Source organism: Lygodium microphyllum, chromosome 9 (genome assembly GCF_053477565.2).
Source record: "Lygodium microphyllum isolate KBCC chromosome 9, Lygodium_microphyllum_v1.1.10, whole genome shotgun sequence".
NCBI classification, from domain to species: Eukaryota; Viridiplantae; Streptophyta; class Polypodiopsida; order Schizaeales; family Lygodiaceae; genus Lygodium; species Lygodium microphyllum.
In genome coordinates, this window is record NC_141143.1 from 156,142,701 (window position 1) to 156,162,731 (window position 20,031).

The 20,031-nt window shown below is 40.9% G+C and overlaps 1 protein-coding gene across 2 annotated transcripts in view; it reads left to right on the forward strand.

Annotated features, from left to right (window-relative positions):
- LOC148031760 (sec23/sec24 transport family protein) overlaps window positions 1-20,031 on the forward strand; it is a 151,395-nt gene that overhangs the window by 51,179 nt on the left and 80,185 nt on the right. For both annotated transcript variants that reach the window (XM_087685415.1, XM_087685414.1), the window contains exons 4-8: window positions 4,774-4,946; window positions 5,054-5,240; window positions 5,429-5,574; window positions 5,994-6,148; window positions 18,678-18,759. In XM_087685415.1, the coding sequence (XP_087541541.1) occupies window positions 4,774-4,946; window positions 5,054-5,240; window positions 5,429-5,574; window positions 5,994-6,148; window positions 18,678-18,759 (743 nt within the window). The remainder of the gene's footprint in view (window positions 1-4,773; window positions 4,947-5,053; window positions 5,241-5,428; window positions 5,575-5,993; window positions 6,149-18,677; window positions 18,760-20,031) is intronic.

The following is a 20,031-nucleotide window of genomic DNA, read 5'->3' on the forward strand; positions in this document are numbered from 1 at the left end:
TTGGTAGGTCCTTGGGGAGTTGGCATGCACCCTTGGCCCAATGTTGTCGCTTGTGGTTACTTTGGGGTGGGACGCCTCGGGGTATTATGGGCCAAGCTATGCTTGCAGCCCCTTATCTCGTTCCAATTTTGGGCCTAAGAGGGGGTGTTAAGCTAAAAAAGATGCATTACACATTAAATCTTCATTGGCTCATTAATATAGCCCCAAAATGCAAAATTTACCCAAGTTTGTGTTTGATAAGCAAACACCCAAACTTTGGGAGGATCCATATCTATATGTAGGAGGCTACGTGGGAACTCAGATCATCCCTTGTCTTGTAGGTTTTAGCCATCATTTCTGTATCTAGTGGTTGTCCAGCTCATCACAACTGCTGCCACACCCCCTTCATCACATGGCGACCTTCGACATGTTGTCACCTAGCCTGCAAGAGGTGCTCTATGGCTGTGTTTTGTTGATCAGCTGCTCAGATCCAACCCACCTCCAGCATCAGGCAATTGCTCCAACTCAGTAGGCAATTGGTCCAATCCAGTGTTTGGTGCTTCTACGGGCTACCCTACATCAGACCTTCCTCCTACAGCTGTTGCCTAGCTCGAGCTTGCTGCCAGTGAGATCAGCTACCATCATCTTTAGGCGGTCACATTGCTGGGTTTACCAAGTCCAAACCCCAAGACTGCTGCATTTCAGTTTCCAGCCTGCTGCCCTTCAACTGTTAGCATCATCTCAGTTGTGATTGGTGGTTACAACACTTGGGACCTGTTATAACCATTGAAATTAAAAGTATAGCCATCAGGGCAAACAACGAGTTCAGCCCTTGCTTGTTGTTGATTCTAAATGGGAGAAGGCTCAGAACAAAAAGACTAAAGAGTTAGAGACATCGCAACTTGCTGTAGCCAGGCAGATCATAATGAACTCCTTCACACTCCTGCAATCATATAAAAGACAAGGGATCATTGTGTACTATGCACAGTTATACTTTGCAACGTCAAGTGTTCAGGTTGCAAGATCCATCTGCTTGCCTTGTCTTTGACAAAGAAGGGACATTGATTATGCCTTGGGATAGAAAATTCCCTTGTTAAAATACTAAGATTATGGATCAACCATCTACTTCAAAGGGAGATGGCCATAGGCAAAATGCATTTGCATTGTTGGTTGATTTTTTGGATGAGGAGGTTTGGGACTCTTTTGAAGTTAGTCTAACGGGAATTTGGGGTTAGTTTGTCATGACTTGGCAAGTATTTCTGGAGTCAAAAGCACACAAAAGGATACACCATTTGCTGCTCAGATTGCAAACGAAAATCCCTTCTCCCATTATGAATATCCTCAGCACTAGGAATGTTCGGGGCGTTCGCGCTCAAAGAAAATAACATTGATTGTGCGAAGTGGTGCATGCAAATGCTTGGGATGTTGTATGTGCAATTGAACATAAAAGTCATAAAGAAGCTGGAAGGATAGGGCACAGTCATGGTTCTGCCGCCACTAATGTCAGCAGCCCAGCTATTGGTGTGTCTCCATAAGCAGCATTCATGGAGTCTCTGACAAATCTCCATGGTCTCTTTGGCTGCTGCTCCTGTTATTGTCTCTTCCTCTTTGTCTCTGTCTCCTTTGTCTAGCAGTTCATCTCCTTTGCCACTTTCTCTTGCTCCTGCCAGTCAATTGTCCTCCCCTGTGGGAAACGCCTATTCTGAAAGGTTTCTGAAATAGGGAAATGCGGGGTGGCAACCATTCTGGAAAGCACGAGGCATTTTGGAAGTTGAAATGCATTTTGAACTGGGTTTCACATAGTTCACCATTTTGGGTCCCTCTAGTAGGCACTTTGGACTGTTTTCTGCTTCCTTGGCACTAGCATTTGGACAAGAAGTGGTAATGGTCCAACTTTGACATATAAAACTCTTATGAGTATATTAGCTGGTCTTGTTCACAAGAACTGACGGCTGCTATGGGTTTTGGCCCATGGATGACTAATGTCATAAATACTCTTAGTCAAGGTGGGACTATACGAATTGTGCTCAATGGAGGGGCCTCGAAAGAGATTTCTCTTTCTCATTCCTTGAGGCAAGGATGCCCTCACAGCCCTTTTTGTTTGCCGTGGTCACTTGTCCCATGTTGAGTCTACTGGAGAACCTTGCATTGGATGGATATATTGTGGGTCTCACCCTTCCTAATGGGGCAAAGCTTGTTGCTCAATCATTGGCTGATGGCTCTTTTATGTTCCTTGGTTCTTGTGAGAAAAATAATGTGGCAAGAGCTAGGATTGTATGGGCTTACTTTGGGTTAGCATGGGGGTTGCATAGAAATCTGCAAAAATCTGTTATTGTTAGTTGCATGGAAAGAGATTTGACTAATTTGGGATGGCAAGGGATGATTGCTCCTGGAGGGGTGATAAATAGATGTTAGGGTTGTCCTATGGGGGTGTATGGCATCTAAGAATTTGTTGGATTGGATGTTTGGATATAAAGGTTACATGTTGTGTAGTGGAATCTCAAGGCTGGCCATTGTATGTCTGTCACAAAGTGGCATCATGATTAGTATGGTTTCCTTCTTGCTGCTATTGTTACCTTGGATTCAAAAATCCTTGGATGACATGGTGCAACCAATTCGATTATGTTGAAACTGGCCTTTGGTGGATCAAAGGCTAGTGAAGCTTAACCTTTCAAGCACTTTATATTAAACACAACAGAAAAAAAACAGAATAAATGGTGGAGCTAGAATGCTTCTACACCAAAACACAAGACAGATTGGCCCCAAAGCTTAGTGCCCCTTGAGGGTATTCCTTTATCGTACTACTGTTTATGGATCTACTGTGCTTTTGCACCTGTCGCCATCCACTCTTATGAGTTGAGACCAAAACACTAGATCTGAACCAGACAGGCTGAGATTCCATGGACGCACATGAATATTTAACTTTCCCAACATGGGTTCTTGACAAAAAAGGCCGATTTGACAATTTGTTGCAACAAATCTCTCCAAAATGAGCCGTGAACCTTAGCAAAATTGCTGAAGGCAGTCAGGAAACTGCATTGATAGCTATAGAATAGCTTTGCCAGGCTATAGGCAGCTCCACCCAACGACGAGATGATGTCATCCAGCTGCAAACACCTTTGCCCAATCCTGAACAGCTCTACCACAGTGGGAACAGCTTCACCTTGCTGCAAACTTCTTTGCCCAGGCTGGTTTTGGCTTCATCGAGCTGTTGACAATTCCACCTAGGCTTAGGATTGCATGATCTGCACCAGTAACTTCATGATCAGCTCTTCTTGGTGATGGTGTCCTCTTGGACAGCCACACCCTATCTTTATTTTGAACTCTTTAGGAGAAAAGCTGCGTTCTTCCTTCCCTTTTGCATTCTCTGGCTTTTCTTAGGGTTAACCCAGCTTTCCAAAAGAATTATCAAATTCAATAAGGTAGTTTAATTATTCACAGCCTTTCCTTTATTAAATCTTACTGAACTTAACAATGAAAAATTTGACTTAATTCTTTTGGAGAGATTGATTGATGTCTGGACCGAATTGACACATTAAATAAGATTGTTTTTTAATTGACTTCTTAATAGCTGATGGACCTACACCTGTCCAGCACTAGTGCAAATTCTCAGACCTGCCATTAGAGAGTCCTGGATCAGGTGGTTGCTGTATACAGTTTCTGATAGAAAATATAGTTGGTCACAGGGTTCCAGCAAGCATGGGTAGTTTTCTGGTGTCCACGCAGCAGAGTTTGACTTTCACAATGCATTTAATGCTGTCTTTACCACTTTTGAGACCAACAGTGCAGCGTTTTTCACTTTGCAGCAGTCATGGGTATGTAAAAAGCATTTTCGTTGAATCCCAATCATTGTAAGGCTCTAACACCAATCAACGTGGATTATTACTGATTGATGGTCTGATCTTGAAATTCAGAGAAAGCAGAGTTAGAAAATAAGGTAACAAGTGTACAATATAGTTGCTCACAGGGTTCCAGCAAGCATGGGTAGTTTTCTGGTGTCCATGCAGCAGAGTTTGACTTTCACCATGCATTTAATGCTGTCTTTATCACTTTTGAGACCAACAGTGTAGCATTTTTCTCTTTGCAGCAGTCATGGGTATTTAAAAAGTGTTTTCCTTGTATCCCAATCATTGTAAGGTTCTAATACCGATCTAGGTGGATTATTGCTGATTGCTGGTCTGATCTTGAAATTCAGAGAAAACAGAGTTAGAAAAGAAGGAAACAAGTGTATTTGAGCTGTTTATTCACCTGCTAGCCTTTGGCACAACTATGTTATGGATCAATGCCTCAGTCCTGTGTGCATGCCTGTCACATCATGCATATACTTGGCTTTAGCTGCTGTTCGCACACATTTAATCACCCAAGCACATTATTTAACTAGCCTTAGCCCATGTTCACAGGTGTGTCTCACATGTGGTATTAGTTGTGCCCCCTTGAATCCCATACAAAGATATACTATAATGCATGGGCAGTCATATCTCCTAATAATGTTCCTTGTAATGTCACATTAATTAATTATGACATTACTACATGTGACAGTTGGGGCCAATTTGTGTCCTCTCTTTTGAGTAGGAGCAATCTAGGTATTTACTTTGCTGATATACTGCCCTTTTAAGTTCATTGTATTTTAAAGTTTATGTCTATTGCCTTTCGTTGATATTGAAGGCTGAAGGCTGACTTTAGAGGGAGGGAGGAATTTTTGAGAATTCCCGAAAGTCCTCATGCCAAGATGCTTTAAGAAGTATTTTCTTAAAGGTGTGGACAACTTTTTTAGTTCCTTGTTTTTATGCACAGCTCTGGAACCAGGAGTGCTTTTTGGCCTGGCCACATTCAGTCACAAAGTTGGACTTTATGATATACAAGGTCCTGTTCCTGTTGTAAAAAATGTGATAATACCTCCTGAGCTGGATGGCCATCTTCCTGTGGATCTTGAAGATGCTATGCCCCTGGGATCTTTTTTGGCTCCTGTATGTTCTCTTTTTCTTCTGTCCTCTACAACTGTTTTCTTCAGAGTTCTCAGCATTCCATTTAAGAATGCTAAATGATCAATTAACAGCAATACTTTCATATGCAGGTAGAAAACAACAAAGATAGCATTGCAGCTGCATTGGAGACGCTGAAGCCAACGAGCTCATGGGAGAGGACCACAGCTGCAGGCCAGGGAATTGAAGGAGTGACCATGGGTGGACGTGGCTTTGGGGTTGCCATGGATGCCTTGTTGAATTATCTTGGTGCAGAGCATGGTGTCACATTTGCAATTGGTAAAATATCTGTTCAGCAAGTGTAACATGTATTAAGACTAGTTTGTGTTAGTGAAACAACTCATTTCAATCTGAAAAACGCCATTTCAATCTAATCTCTCTTGTGCTGAAATGCAGTGTAATTAGTCCTCTGTATTGTTCAAGTTATTGACTCAGAAAGCCTATGCTAATGTGTCTTACACTTGCAGCTAGGGTATTTGCTTTTTTGTCGGGTCCACCAGACTATGGAGCTGGACAGTTGGACACTCGGAGATATGGGGAACAGTATGCTAGCAAGAGGGAAGATGCAGACAAAGCATTGCTTCCTGAGCAAACCCCTTTCTACAAAGATCTTGTGAGGGCAACATGTTTTGTTGGCATTCCTTTTGTGGAATCTTGGCTTCATCTTAATGTTACAAAAGTTTTGTAAGTTTGAAATCAACTTGGAACGTGTTTTCTTTTGGTTAAAAAAAAAAGAGCAAAACAAACCCCAAAGAAAGCTTACTTAATTTAAACAAAAGACAAAGAAAACCTCTCTTTCCACCCCCTGTAACCACCTACCACCTACCCCCCACTCTCTACCCCTCCCCTTGCTCCTCTTTTTTTCTCTCTTTCTTTCTTTCTTTCTTTCTTTCTTTCTCTTCCTCTCACCTCCCCCCCTCTCTCTCCCTCTCTCAGGGAACTCTTCCTTACTTTCATTCCCACAAAGCTTAAGTATGTGGTTTTTCACATTTTTGTAATTAGCTGTGAACATGCTTTTTGCTGTTTCTGCAGGCAGCTGTCGCAGTTCAATCAGGAGTATGTGTGGACGTTTTTGCTGTGACCAATGAGTACACTGATTTGGCCTCACTCAAGTTTTTGAGCATTGAAAGTGGAGGTTCTCTGTTTCTCTACTCGAATACAGATGATGCTACACTGCCCCAGGATCTGTAAGCAGGAATCTCATTTGTTACCTCTTCTTAACTGATTGTATGCCTTGTTACTGCATTTTGGCAGCATAATATAAGCATGCCAGAAAGTTGTATAGCAACATTTTATCTTTTAAGCACACTGGTTGAATTTTGAAAACTGGAAATGCTGCGGTTCATAGCAGGCATTTTATTTGTGTCCTCTTTGGCCATGGACTAATATAAAACATGTATGAATGTCAAAATTGTAGCATTGGCTAAGATTGATAGGTTCAAGTAGATAGGCTTAGTAATGCCAGCTTGGGCTTTCTTTTTTCAACATTTTGGTAATGTTCACTGCCAGTTAAGAGGGTAGCAAAATGCTCACATTTGTTCGGTCAGAGATTACAGGCTGAAATTTGAATGTAGTCTGAATACCTTCTTCTTTGTTGATGTGGAGGTCCAAGGGACAACAGCTGTCTATGTGGGTTGGACAACAGAGTTGGCTACCATGTATGAGAAGAGAGAGAGATGCAGAAAGGCAGCAGCGTAGCAATGGGTTTGTATGCCAAGGACAAGGCCAATAAAGAAGTGGAGCAGATTCTCCAAGTAGGAGACTGGATCTGAAGGGACAAGGTGGTTTCAGGAAGTGAAGATGTGTTTTGAGTGGAAGGAAGAGCTTAGAAGGTCATGGACACTACAAGTAGCCTCATTGTATGTGAAAGAGTAAGAGTTCAATTTAGGTGTCAGTTCAAGAAAGCGAAACTGACTGGGCAATGGATCTAGATAGCAATAAGGATAATGTCATATAGATGCTCAAGTTTGAGATTTATGGTTGTGGCCTCATAAAGGTTTAGATTGGGACCAAGAGGCCTTAGTTTGAGAGCAGAGCTTTAGCCCAGCACGTGTCTCCTTTGTATGGGCAGCTACAAGATATAGGAGAACAATGGTGTGCTGTTGACATGGGGCTGATGCTACTGCAAGTGGGTTAATGCTTGATAGAGGTTTGCATTGAAGATTTTTTACGTGGTAATTGACATGCTCGGATGGAAGTTGATGTCTACTGGAAATAGATATGGAATTTCTAGCTCTTGTAGCTATGCAGGGTGCTAATGGCTTATTAGATGGTATGGCTCACCCAAGTAAGGGGGACACTTAAGGGGAAGCCAAGAGGGGTATTAATAGGGTAATCATGTGTGCCCTTGGATGCGGGATCTCTAGTCACTGCACATGGGAACTTACCTAGCACTGACCTTTGCAGGATGCAAAGATGGTTTGTGTGTAGGAGGTTTTCCACTGGGAACGCTTAGGCTTTTTGTGACACCAGGTTGGCGATGCTAGAGCTGGAGTTCTCAAGGAGTGTGAGCATAGAAGGTTCATAGATGAGGTAAAACAGTTTGCTGGTCTGATCTGTAAATTAGAGTTTCTGCAGTTACCAGGAGAGAGGAGAGACCAAAGGGTGTACGAGCTGCACGATTCACCTCCCAGCCACATCACAAGTTTATTTTATTAGTTAATGAGCTTAGTCCCAGTAAGTGTGTATATGCTTGCCAAACCACCCACTTGGCACAAGTTCGTGTTCTGCTAACACGTATTAATTGGCTGAGCCCTGTATTTTCAATGGCCCAAACGCTTAGTCACTATCTCATATGTTTAGATGAGAATATTTATTTCACCTAAGTTTTACTTTAGCTTAATGAAATGAAAAATTGGATGTATCTTACTTGTGGCAGGAAGTTGGAGCTTGTAAGCCATTTCAGTTACCTTCTTAAGTATTGTGGATGGACCACAATACCCAGGAGACAACCTTGGATATTGTCCCATTTCTATGGTTTTAGATTGCTTAGGCACCATCAGATGCACTCACTCTCCTTCTTTAAATACTAGAGGTGTTTTATACAGGTCAGCATAGGCTCTGGCTTTATCTTATGCCTTCCTTCATACTGCTTTGTGCAAATTTTAACATTTCATTTATATCTTGCAATTTTTTTTGGTTGCCTAAACCTTCTCCATTTACAATCCCACTGCATTAGGAGCACTAGGGTGAAACCCATACACGAGCATAAAGAGACTAAATTCGGTGGAAGGGTGCTTGGCACTATTATATGCAAACTCTACTAAGCAGTTAGTTTGCATTTTTCTCACCTTTGCACAAAGTATATCTTCTAGGATTTGGCCTAACCCTTTTAACTTGTCCCATAGTTTGTGGATGATCTGTCGTATTCGTGCTCAGTCCAGCCTCCTAAAAACAGGTCTCCAAAAGTGGCTATTGAACTTTCTATCACAATCAAAGACAATATTATGCAGTATGAGCAATTCAGCTTAGTTCTGGAGTTTTAAGATTAGATGAGGGCTGGGATAAATCTGGCCATTGTGGTCAACCTATTAACAGTTACCAGGCAGAGCTTCATGTCCTAGGTAATTCAACAATAAATCTGTGGAGATGCTCTCTCATTTGTTAAGCTAAAGAAAATGGATTAGCATCATACCTTCATAAAGCTCATTAAAGAGCCCCAAAACACAAATGCACAAGAGTTCTTCAAGCGTTCCATAAGCAGACCTGTAAAATTTGATTGGTTCCACTTCTATAAATAGAGAGTGTGCTAAGTCACTTGAATCCCACACATCCCACTTAGTGAGTCTTCAGCTGCTACCATTCATCATCATCATCATCATCATCAACCTCCACGACTACTTCAGCACTTGTTTGACACTCTCCAACTGCTGACATCTTCATCCAGACTTCTCTATTTGCTGATAAGCAGGCCTACCTGCTGTTGAGGACTTCTACATCAATGTTTCCATCATTCTTCTGCAGTCTTGCTTGTTGGTGACTGTTGTTGCTTGTTGCCATCCTCAGATCAGGCCGTGTTTGTTGTTTCCAGCCCTTTCTTATCATTGCGAGCTGCTGGACTGTTCCAAAAGGCTATTGATTAGGCCGCTCTAACTGCAACGCCATTATTCCTGCTGCCCAATGCCAGGTGCTGTTATTTGAGTTTTCCTATACTTTTGTTTCAATAACATGTGCTCCAATTGGTTGTGATCTGTCTCCAATGGACAATAGATTGTGTCACACTCTCTCAGCCTACTCCCATGAGAGCTGCTAGCTGTTGGACTGCTCTGCCTTTGAGCATTGTGTACATTCATTCTTTATCCAGCATTCATTAATCATTCAGTTTCACATCTTCTCGCTATTTTTGCATTTTGCGTTTCTATTTGAGTTATTGTGTTTTAGTCATGTTTGTGCATCGTGTTTTCTCATGGCAAACCCTAGCATATATTCACATAGTATTAGAGCTAGGAATTTTTTAAAGAGTATCTTACTGCATTGTAAAGGCTTCGTTTGTCTAAGTGACATGAGCAACACGTAATCAATTCATAATGGCTTAGACTCCTCCATCTTGGGTTCCTTTGTGACTTTTCAAGCCAGTCCTTAATGAAATGAGCTTAAGTCAAGTCAAACAATTGAGCCATGTAAAATTTTTTATATTTTAAATTTTGTAAAACCCTAAAGCAATGCATCCTAGAGTGTCACTCTATTGGCCCCTCATTGCCCCTCTTTTATGAACCTTTCGTTTGTAACTAAGACTACTTGATAAAAATATCCCAATATTTTCTCTTTGAGCTCTATATAATATAAATAGTTTGACTATTAAAAAACATTTATGCAACTCACTTGGAAAAAAAATTTATAATGGAGGATTGTTAGATGACAATCTATTGGCCCCTTTACCGTATTACTCAATTGACCAAAAGCTTTTTAAAAGATTTAATGCTAAATCTTTTGAACAACAAAAGAAAATGCCTTACTAAAAGAAGAAGAAGAAGAAGAAGAAGAAGAAGAAGAAGAAGAAGATGATAGTCCATTGTGTTCATCTACCTTTGTAGGACATAGTAGGCCATTGGGTAGCTGATGAGCACCCTTTGTCTATTGCTTTTGTCCTCTCTGGGGTGAACACGTGGGCTTACTTGGTAATATAACCATTGTCTTTATAGTCTTAGTGGGTCACTGGGCAGTTGACATGCACCCTTTACCTGATGCCTTGGTTGCTTTGGGATGGGACACCTTGGGAAAATAAAAGAAAAATTATTCGGGCTTATTTACAATCTCTTTTTGGTTCTAGTTTTGGGCTTGAGAGGGTCTGTCTGCTGCAGCCACGTCAATCCTAGCTAGTCATTGTTTGGAATGACTGCAGCCACGTCATTCTAAACATTGTCTAGCTTTGGATTGTTGAGCTAAATTACCATCAACATTAATTAAATAGCCCCATTCATTGAAAATGGGAGCAGTTTGAGAGTTTCAATGTCCCACATGTAAAGCCTAATTTAGGAGGCCTCAAACTTTCTATAAATAGACAGCTTGCCCTTCCATTTAGTCAATCTCGTTTTTGTAGGTTTTAGGTACTCTAGCTTTGCTGCCCACACCCTGTTCGTGGAAGATATCTCATTTGAAGCTGCCCATTTTTTGTCTACCACACTTTGGTGCTTGTTTCCATCTGTCCTTTGTGGTTTGCTGTCGACATCAGCTGCTGCCTGCTGCCAACTAGTCCCAAAATTTGTTTTGTTGCTGGCAACTTGTCTACTGCGCATGTTGACCATCTAGAAACTGTCACCTATTGTGGGGGTGACCCCCGAGCTGGCCACGTTTTGATTCTACGTGCTCATGTTAATTAGAAAACTTGTGTTTTGCTGCTCCAAGATTTCGCTAGGCTGCTAGGTCATCACTAGTTGCTGCGTTTGCAGTTTTCTCTCTTATCACTGTTCTATTTGATTGAGTTCCGGCATCTACTACTGTGTTTGCTGCTACTTGACATCTTAGAGGTTGCCTTGCTGTGTTTCGCGATTTGTTAGGAGTACATCACATTCTCCAGCTCATTACCTTTGCCTCAGTCCTCTAGACACGAGAGTTTGCGGTATAGTATTCGTTCATTGCATGGTGTGTTTGCTGCATGAGCAATCTATAATGCAAATTCATTCATTTCAGATCTTCACTATGTTCATTGTCTTTGAATTGCCCTAACCCTAACTTTGTTCTATTTAGTTTATGCTTTGTCATATGCTTGTATTTGTGTTTTTGCGTTAGGGTATTTCTTTACAACCTGAAGTAGACTTCTTCGGAAGCATAGTAGATACCCTTGGTGGGTCTTCATTTGAGTTGTAGATTGAGAGAAAACCTCCAACAAACTTCTTTGAGAGTGGAGTACCTATTTTGTGATGTTCCCATCTTTTGCTCCAAATCTCCTATATTAATTCCTAGTTGCATTATGTTTGCATACCAAATGGATTGGTATGATATCTATACAGTATGATCCTACCAGTATCTTTTGTATAGGTGATGTACAATGCTCTTGTCCAATATAAAAGTGACCTAAACAACCTATTGAATTGTTTGACCTTGCTTAGCCTTGACCCTCCTTATGAAAGAGGGCCTTTTGTGCGTTTGTTCTCACATTTCTCTTCATCTACCTATACCTCTAATTGCCTTTCTCCTCCTCTTGAATCACCCTGTCCCTCCCCCTCTCCCTCATTCTCACTCACCTTTTTCCTCCCCTTCATCAATCTCAAACCTCGACTTCCATCTCTTCTCTTTCTCTGTCCTTTCTACCTCTATCTCTATCATAGCCCTGCATTTACTCACTCACTATCTCTCTATGACAATGCCTAAGTGTCTTTATATGAAACTTTTTGAAATATAATATGACTCTCGAATTGGATTCTTATACTTGCAGCCTCTTAAAGGGTCTTCTAGTTCATCATATGACTCTTGGAATTGGACTTTATAAGTATAGTTTTGGATCTATTTTCCAGTTCATGATATTTGAACTTTAAGGAACAAGTGTTTATGTACATGTAATGGACATTATCAATGAAGTTGATTTTATACGTAAATTGTAATGAATGTATGAAGCAACATATTTCATTTGCAAAGTTTTTTGTATGTTCCATACTGTACATATTTGCATATTGAACATAGCGTATGAATCGTAAGCGACTAGCTTGGCAAAACTTTTGATATTTAGAAACAATGGCTAATGCTCTCTCCACCATAAGAGAAGGCTCCAAGCTGAAAAGAACTGGAAGAGTTCCAAGTCGAGGAAGAATCCAAGATCTATGCTTGAAACTCTGTAAAGTCTGGATCTTGCATTGTAACCTACAATGAATTAGGCAACTGCAATGAAGATTGGGAATCTCTCCCATAGGCTAGCATAGGGGAAGTGATTAGAAGGTGATCTTGCTGAAGACGATATTGTAAAAGTAATCCATTAGTATGTGAGGTCTGCACGCAGAGAGCATCTGTCATGAGGACATGTATTTTTGAAACCTCACTTAACATGTGGATTAATTTTTAATCACATGATTAAGTAAATGATGCACATGTGAGATGTAACTAGGGTTAAAGTAAATTTACGAGCCCAGGACCCGAAGAAATCACAGGGTGTCAAAGGCAAAAGTTGCTATAAGTTATGCCGCACAAGCACTTGGTGGTATTTGGTGCGAGTTGTTGGCCTAGGTCATCCATTTAGTCATAAGTGTCAGTTGGTGACACTAGAGAAGTGGTGTTTAATGATACCTAATGCCAATCTGATGGTCAAAGATGACGCACAAACACACTCGAGAATGGAAGTTGCCTAGCCAATTTAATTATTGGTTAGTCAAATTATTTTTCAAGGCACCGAAATAATTATAAGATTAATTTTCAGTATTTAAAAATTGAAAATTAATATCTGATTATGAAAAATGCTAGAAAAACCCTTTCTAAGGCTGCCACTTGTCAAAAATGCCCATGCAAGACTGAAAAACGTCTTTAGAGATTGAAGAGAAGCATTTCTATAAATCCAGCTTGCAAGGGAGAGGGAGTGGGAGGCTGCTGGGTTTATTTGTAGCCGTTGGAGGAACTTCTGAGGCAGCCAAGGGCAAAAGAAAATCTATAAACAGCAGGAGACAACATCTATAGGCTGTTGAGGCAAGGCAGTAATAGTAAATGACTGATTTTCTTTAGTTCTTTGCATCTACATGCTGTTGTGGCAGGGCAGCAGACTGCAGTCGACTGATTTTCAGTCATTCTTCGTGACAAAACTCTGAATTTTCTCTCTGTACAGCTTTCCCTCTCATCTTCTAGCCATTTCACAGCCTTGCTCTGAAGATTTCAGCATTTGGACCCTTGGAGGCTAAGAAATTTCAGATTTCTCTGCTGTAAACCCTAATTCGCAGCAGAAATTAGGGTTTAGCAGCAACCTCGGGAAGCATGTCAGAAATTGGAAGCTCCAAGGCTTGGATTCAACAGGGCTGAAGGTGAATTTCAGCTAAATGCAAGTGGAGGACTAGCGAGCCATTGAATTTGGGGCATTTCCATCGCCTATGAAGTGGGTGAAGGCCAATTAAGTGCTGGAATCAAGGAGCAAAGTAGATTGAAGACTTGCTGGTCACTTTGGACAGCAAGAGGAGTTGAAATACCGAAAGGGATTGGGAGAATCCCATTGTAAATCAATTTCTTCTTCAATAAAGCTAAAGAAATACCAAAAGGGGCACCAATTTTGGGGCCAATCGGGTGTGCATTGTCCAAGATCAGTAGGTAAATTTGTATTTTCAGATTTGCATTAATTGTTTGTTGCTATAATTAAGTTTTAATCAAGGATTTACCACCCATCCACGGAAAGAAGGCTGGTTTCATGGTTCCATTGTCGGGATATCATCAAATCCTTTGAATTGGTGGCCCGTGTTACTTGATTGCAACTTGGGACTATTGCATTACTGCTGAAATTGTTCTCAGCAGTGAATTACAGCAAGCATGTCTTTCACATGGTGATACGGGATCAAGTGGAGAGGATGTATCACTCCTTGGTCAATCACGTGGTGAAGGGGAAAATGCAATGACTGATGTTGGGCATGGTTCTCAACATGGACAGCATGTTGAAAATGTGGGAAATGACCCAAATGTTGGCACTTTAATGTATTAAGAGGCTGATGACCAGCAAGGGGCTGAAGAATTTGATTATAGCTTCAAGGATCGAATGCGTACAGCAGTTCGATTCTTGAATGCCCCAAAGAAGGACAGCAAAGGCAAAGAGAAGAAGACACCTTCTACAGCTTCGGGACAGCGACAAGAACCGAAGGAAATGCCTAAGCTTTCTTTAGAAGAGCCCAAAATGCCTAATGAGCACAGACAGTTGGTATCCGTGGGGCAACAAGTGCAAATGCATGGCCAACTTGGTAGTGCCAATCCATGGGAACATGGACAGCAAGGCAATTATGCACATGCAAGCATGGGACAGCAAGGATACTTTGGTGGTGGTACCATTTTTCATGCTATGATTGGACAGGCATCGCATACGGGAATGTATGGCCCAAATCCCTACGGTATGTCGCAGCCAATGTATGGCTCACAATACCCAATGTATCTGGGTAATGCAAGTGGAATGCCTAACCCTATGTATGGTAACATAAGCATGATGCTTGGGGCACAAAGCTGGCCATATGGATATGTATCGGCACCCTCAAGGACTGTTGGAGCACAAGGATTTGGTGCTGGTTATGTAGGTGCTTCAGATAGTGTTGGTTTTCATGCAAATACAGCCAATGTACTCTTTTTGCAGCAGCCCATTTATGATAACTTGACTCCCATAAGTCTGTCAAAGGACTATGATGAAGGTGGCAAAAGTGTGAAGTTTGAGGCTTTTAGTGGTGCACAAGATAGCTTGAAAGCACTTGTTTTTATTCAGCAGTTTGATGCAACCTATTCTGGAGGCAACTTCACAGAGGCATCTAAGATACACAAGGCAGCCACATTTTTGACGGGAAATGCATTGCAATGGCGGTCTACACTCCTTATTCAAGGGAAGTCACCTACCACTTGGGTCCAGTTCAAGCAAATGTTTTCTTCAAATTGGTTGACAAGTACCTTTGAAGTAGACATTATGATAGCTTGGAATTAGTTGAATTCCAAAGATTGCAAGAACTTGGATTAGTACAATAATAAGTTTTGGGATGCATTGTTGCCAATTACTTCTTATCACACAATACCCCTCCATGAGCAGGTGGAGAAGTATATTTGTGGTTTTCCAAAAGGTGTTCGAGATTTTTGCATTAAGTCCATTGTTTTCAGCATGTCTCAGCTTATAGAAAAGGCTACTACAACAGACACATTGCTGCATGGAAGGATGCAAGATTCCACGATGATGATGCCAAGTCACATGTCAAAGAGGCAAAGGCTGAGAAAAAGGGTAAATCTGAAAATAAAGTTGAAAACCGGGGCAGATCTGAAAAATAGGGCTGGAAAGAGGAGTAGATCGTAGAGAAAGAGTGGGAAAAGTGATGCAATGTTACATAAACCTCAGTTGTTGATTGTCAACATAGTTTATCACACCGAGTTGGATGCCATGAAAGAGCAAAATGTTGCTGATTCGAACTTTGCTAATGTTTATGATCAGCTTTGCAATGGCCAAAGGCATGGACACTTTATGTAAGAGATAGAGTTCTGATGATGCATGGATGATTGTGTGTTACAAAGCAGTTAAGGCCTAGAGTTATCACTGAAAGTCATGCTCCTTCGTATGTAGGACATAGAGGTATTGATACCACGGTCAAGGCAGTGGAGCATTTCTTTTATTGGCCAGCTTTGAGGCATGATGTAGAACAGTTTGTTAAGACATGCATCGTATGCCAGAAGGTAAAGCACGATAGGCAAAAGTTGCCGGGTTTATTGCAGCCCTATGCCTATTCCAGATCGGCCTTCGCAGAGCATTGCAATGGACTTGATTTTAGAGCTTCCTAAGTCACCTACAGGGAATGATGGGATATGGACTATCATTTGCAGGTTTAGCAAACAAGCCCATTTCATTCCAGTGAGGAAGAAAATAAAGGCTGATCATATGGCACGATTGTTTTTGCATCACATCTTTAAGTATCATGGTATGCCGAAGTCGATCATTAGTGATCGAGACCCTCGAATGACCAATTTATTTTGGAAGGGCTTGTTTGAGAATATGGGTACCACGCTGAAATTCTCATAATCTTTCCATGTGTAGACAGATGGTCAGTCTGAGGAAGCAAATTTAGAAGTGTTAGATCTTTTGAGGTGCTATATTTTAGACCACAAGACACAGTGGGAGTAGTATTTGCCCTTGGTTGAGTTTGCTTACAACAATACAGTGCATAATTCTATGGGCAAAGCTTCATTTGAGGTGATTGAGGGTGGCAAGAAGGTACTACCTATTCTGCAAACTAAGGATAAGATCTTTGAGGCTCATCGTTATGTGGAAAACTTGGATGTAGCCTATGCAAAGATAAAATATGCACTTCAGAGATCGCAAGAAAAGCAAAAGAGGGCAGTTGATCACCACAGACGTGCTTTGCAGTTTGCAGAGGGTGATTATGTATTGTTGTGTTTTGAAAAGGCAAGGCTGAAAAAGATGAAAGGAAGAGAAAGATTGTATCCGAAGTTGAGTATGAGATACTATGGACCCTTCCAGGTGTTGGAGAAGATTAGCGATGTGGCATATCGGCTGAAATTACCTCCACATTGATGGATACACAATGCCTTTCATATCAGTTTGCTTAGACCTTTTCATGGAGATGTGTCAGAGGATGTCTTTGTTGAAATTCAGCTTGAGGTTGAGGAGCCAGATGAGATTTTGGTACTCGAGCAGATTTTGGCACACATGGAAAGAAAGGTCAAAGGTAAAGTTTCCAAGAGGTACTTGGTGAAGTTTCAGAATTATTCACCAATGGATGCCAAATGGATGGAAGAGGATGACTTGACAGACCATCCTCAGTTGCTGCAACTTTACCTAGATGCCTTTTAGTTAGAGCTGACCTTAGTTTGGGCTCCGTCAGGTTCAGCAGAGCAAGTGTTCGGAGTATTGCCTGATGCTCAAGGGGGAAGTAGCACTTCCACTCCTCCAGTTATGGACAGCTCTTATATGTAGTAGATCTTGGATGTATTCAGCATGCATTCAAGGTACTGCGCTGACAGTATATTTGCTATGAGATCACTACTTAGTGTACTAGTCACTGTGAGATGTATATAGATGAGTATGAGTTTCACGTGGGCACTGGAACTATACTTTTGCATCGGCTTATGATCCATTTAGCATGAATTTTGCCTCAATTTTGAGACAGATTCTGATCAGTTTCAGCTCAGTTTTTTATCAACTTGAGAACCGTTTATGGTCACTTTTTGGATCAGTTGTGCATCAGTTTTTGCACTGATTGGATTTAACAGGGCTGAAGGTGAATTTCAGCTAAATGCAAGTGGAGGACTAGCCAGCCATTGAATTTGGGGCATTTCCATCGTCTATGAAGTGGGTGAAGGCCAATTAAGTGCCCGAATCAAGGGGCAAAGTAGATTGAAGACTTGCTAGTCACTTTGGACAATAAGAGGAGTTGAATACTGAAAGGGATTGGGAGAATCCCATTGTAAATCAACTTATTCTTCAATACAACTAAAGAAATACCGAAAAGGGTTTGTATTTTTATATTTGCATTAATTGTTTGCTGCTGTGATTAATGTCTTGTAAATATAACACAAGTATGACACAAAACAACATAGTCAATCACGTCCTGCAAGGGAAGCAAGCTTCTTTTGCAGCATGTGCATGGAAGTGTCTTGTATCTTGCTGCTGTCATAGCTCCGACTTGATTCTGTCCTCATGATGGCATGAATGGCATGAAGCCCATAACCTTGCTGTTGTGACCTTTTCTACACTTGTGGATGTTGTAAGAATGTTTTAAAGTTTTAGTTTCTTGGACAGATTGCTCTCTGTGCAGCGTGCTTTGAGACAACCTGTTGCAATGTGTGGATACTGTTGGAACACAGTTTTGTTTCTTTTTGATTCACCGGGGTTGGTAGCAGCTCTTTTTGAGCAATTTTGCTGTCCAAAGCTTATATCACTGGTGTAAGTTAATGTTGGGCCTCAATTTTAAAGGGCAAAGAGTGTACACATGCTGGGGGGAGTGCAATGCCATGCTTCGAGCTTGTTTGCTCATGCATTCTTGCTTTAAGTAATAGAACCCCCAAGGCAGTTGTATACTTGCTGTTGCAAGCAATTTTGTGTTGACTCTGTCTCTATTCTTGCTTCAGGTCTAGCTATGTTCAGGGTCCACAGATGTCATTGATGCACCATTGCTGTAAATAAGGAATCAGTGATAAACACACACTTGTCTTGAGATTCAAATGTCATAATCTAATTAAACTAAGGCCATTGAGATATCTCATGTCACATACTGATACTATTGGTATCATCACTTTATATTTTGTAAGGAGAAAGTTTGAGTTGGAATTGTTGATGTAACGGAAAAGGTTTGTGTAGGTAAAAGGGCTTGTGGTACAAAGATTGAAAATCTGCTCTAGCATCTACCCTCTAAAAGGTCCGCATTCAACAATAGTGGTATGGCCAATGAAAGCTAGAGATTTGAGAAGTCAATGCAGGAGGACTATTAATCTCCAGACTTTCTTTGTTTTTATGTTGTTTGCTTTTTCTTTTGCTGTTTTCATTGTCATTTGTTAGTGGTGGGTAAGTTATGCATAGCATATAACTAACATTGAACATTTGGCACTTTTTTTTTTTCATAGGTACCGCTTGCTTAGCAGGCCATATGCATTTGGCTGTGTGTTCAAATTAAGGACATCTTCAGAGTTCAAGCCTTCTCATGATGTAAATGTTTTAATACTTCATACTTTTTGCTTGCACATTCATTCAGGATTCTTACCTTGTTCAGAAAAAGTCTGATATTTGGCTTCTGCTTTTGAGTTGGTGGTAATGCTATTCTGATGTGGCTGTTTCTTTCCTTTCTACTTGCTTGACATACCAATCTTAAAAATAGGTACATGGAATAGACAGTTGGGTCACCAGCCTCTCAAGGTTGGACATAATCTCTGAACCTTAGAAATATTTGTACTTTGAGAGGCAATAATCAATATTTCTAATTATAGTACACATTTGTGTGATGAAGGGCCACTCATTGAGCTTTCAACAAGGGGGATCTGTGAGAAAATAGCCAGAAGCTAAAAGAAACAACCCTTTTCGGTGATCGTCAAGAGAGATAAGGCATCCCTAATCAACCCCCAATTTGTCTTTGTAGGCTGAGAGGTTAGAAAGGGTGCTCCTTGTGAGCTTGTGAACATACATGATCTCCAATCTAGAGTTCATCTGTTGGAGTAGAAAGCAGGCTTGCTAAGTTTTGTGCTTTCCTCTTCAAACCAAGAAGTATAGGCCACACCAAAATGGGGCAGAGTTAAAATGAAGCTTCTATAGCCACATTGGAGTTATAAGGAAACTTATTTGTTAGATAGAAATAACAAATTATTGACTAGATTAGCTGTCATACCCCAATTGAAGAGAGTTGGAACTACAGAGGGTAAGTGGAACATAGGAAGGGGTAACACAGTAAACAAGTAAGACTCTTAATAATGCTTAATCAACCTTAAATACAAATAACTGAAATGAAAAGTTTTGGACAATAAAGACATACGAGCACAACAATAAGATGGAGAGGGGCCACCGGCAGTTGTAAGAAGAGATCTTCTTGGTCCTCTCAATCATGCTGAACTTCTCGCTGTAATTTTCAAATCATTTTATGAGAAGGTCGTGTCCAATCTGGTTGTGAATCAATAGATCAGCCTTAACCAATCAGTAATCCTCTACAGTAGACACCTTGAAATCCAAAAGAGTTACACACGCTTCAGAGTGTTTCAAACATGGAAAAAGTCAATGATCAGACTCTATTTGTAGCCATGAGGAAAATTGTTGGCATTGGTCATTGAGATTCAAAATGAAGCAAGAACAGTCTTATTTGAGAAAAGGTCTTGAGAATTATCTTTGGCAAGGATATCTGAGAACCCTTTACATGATAAACAACATGGGTGTCCTTGCATACAACAACACAGAGGTTTCTGTTATAGAGAGACAATGCGGTGTATGGGTCTT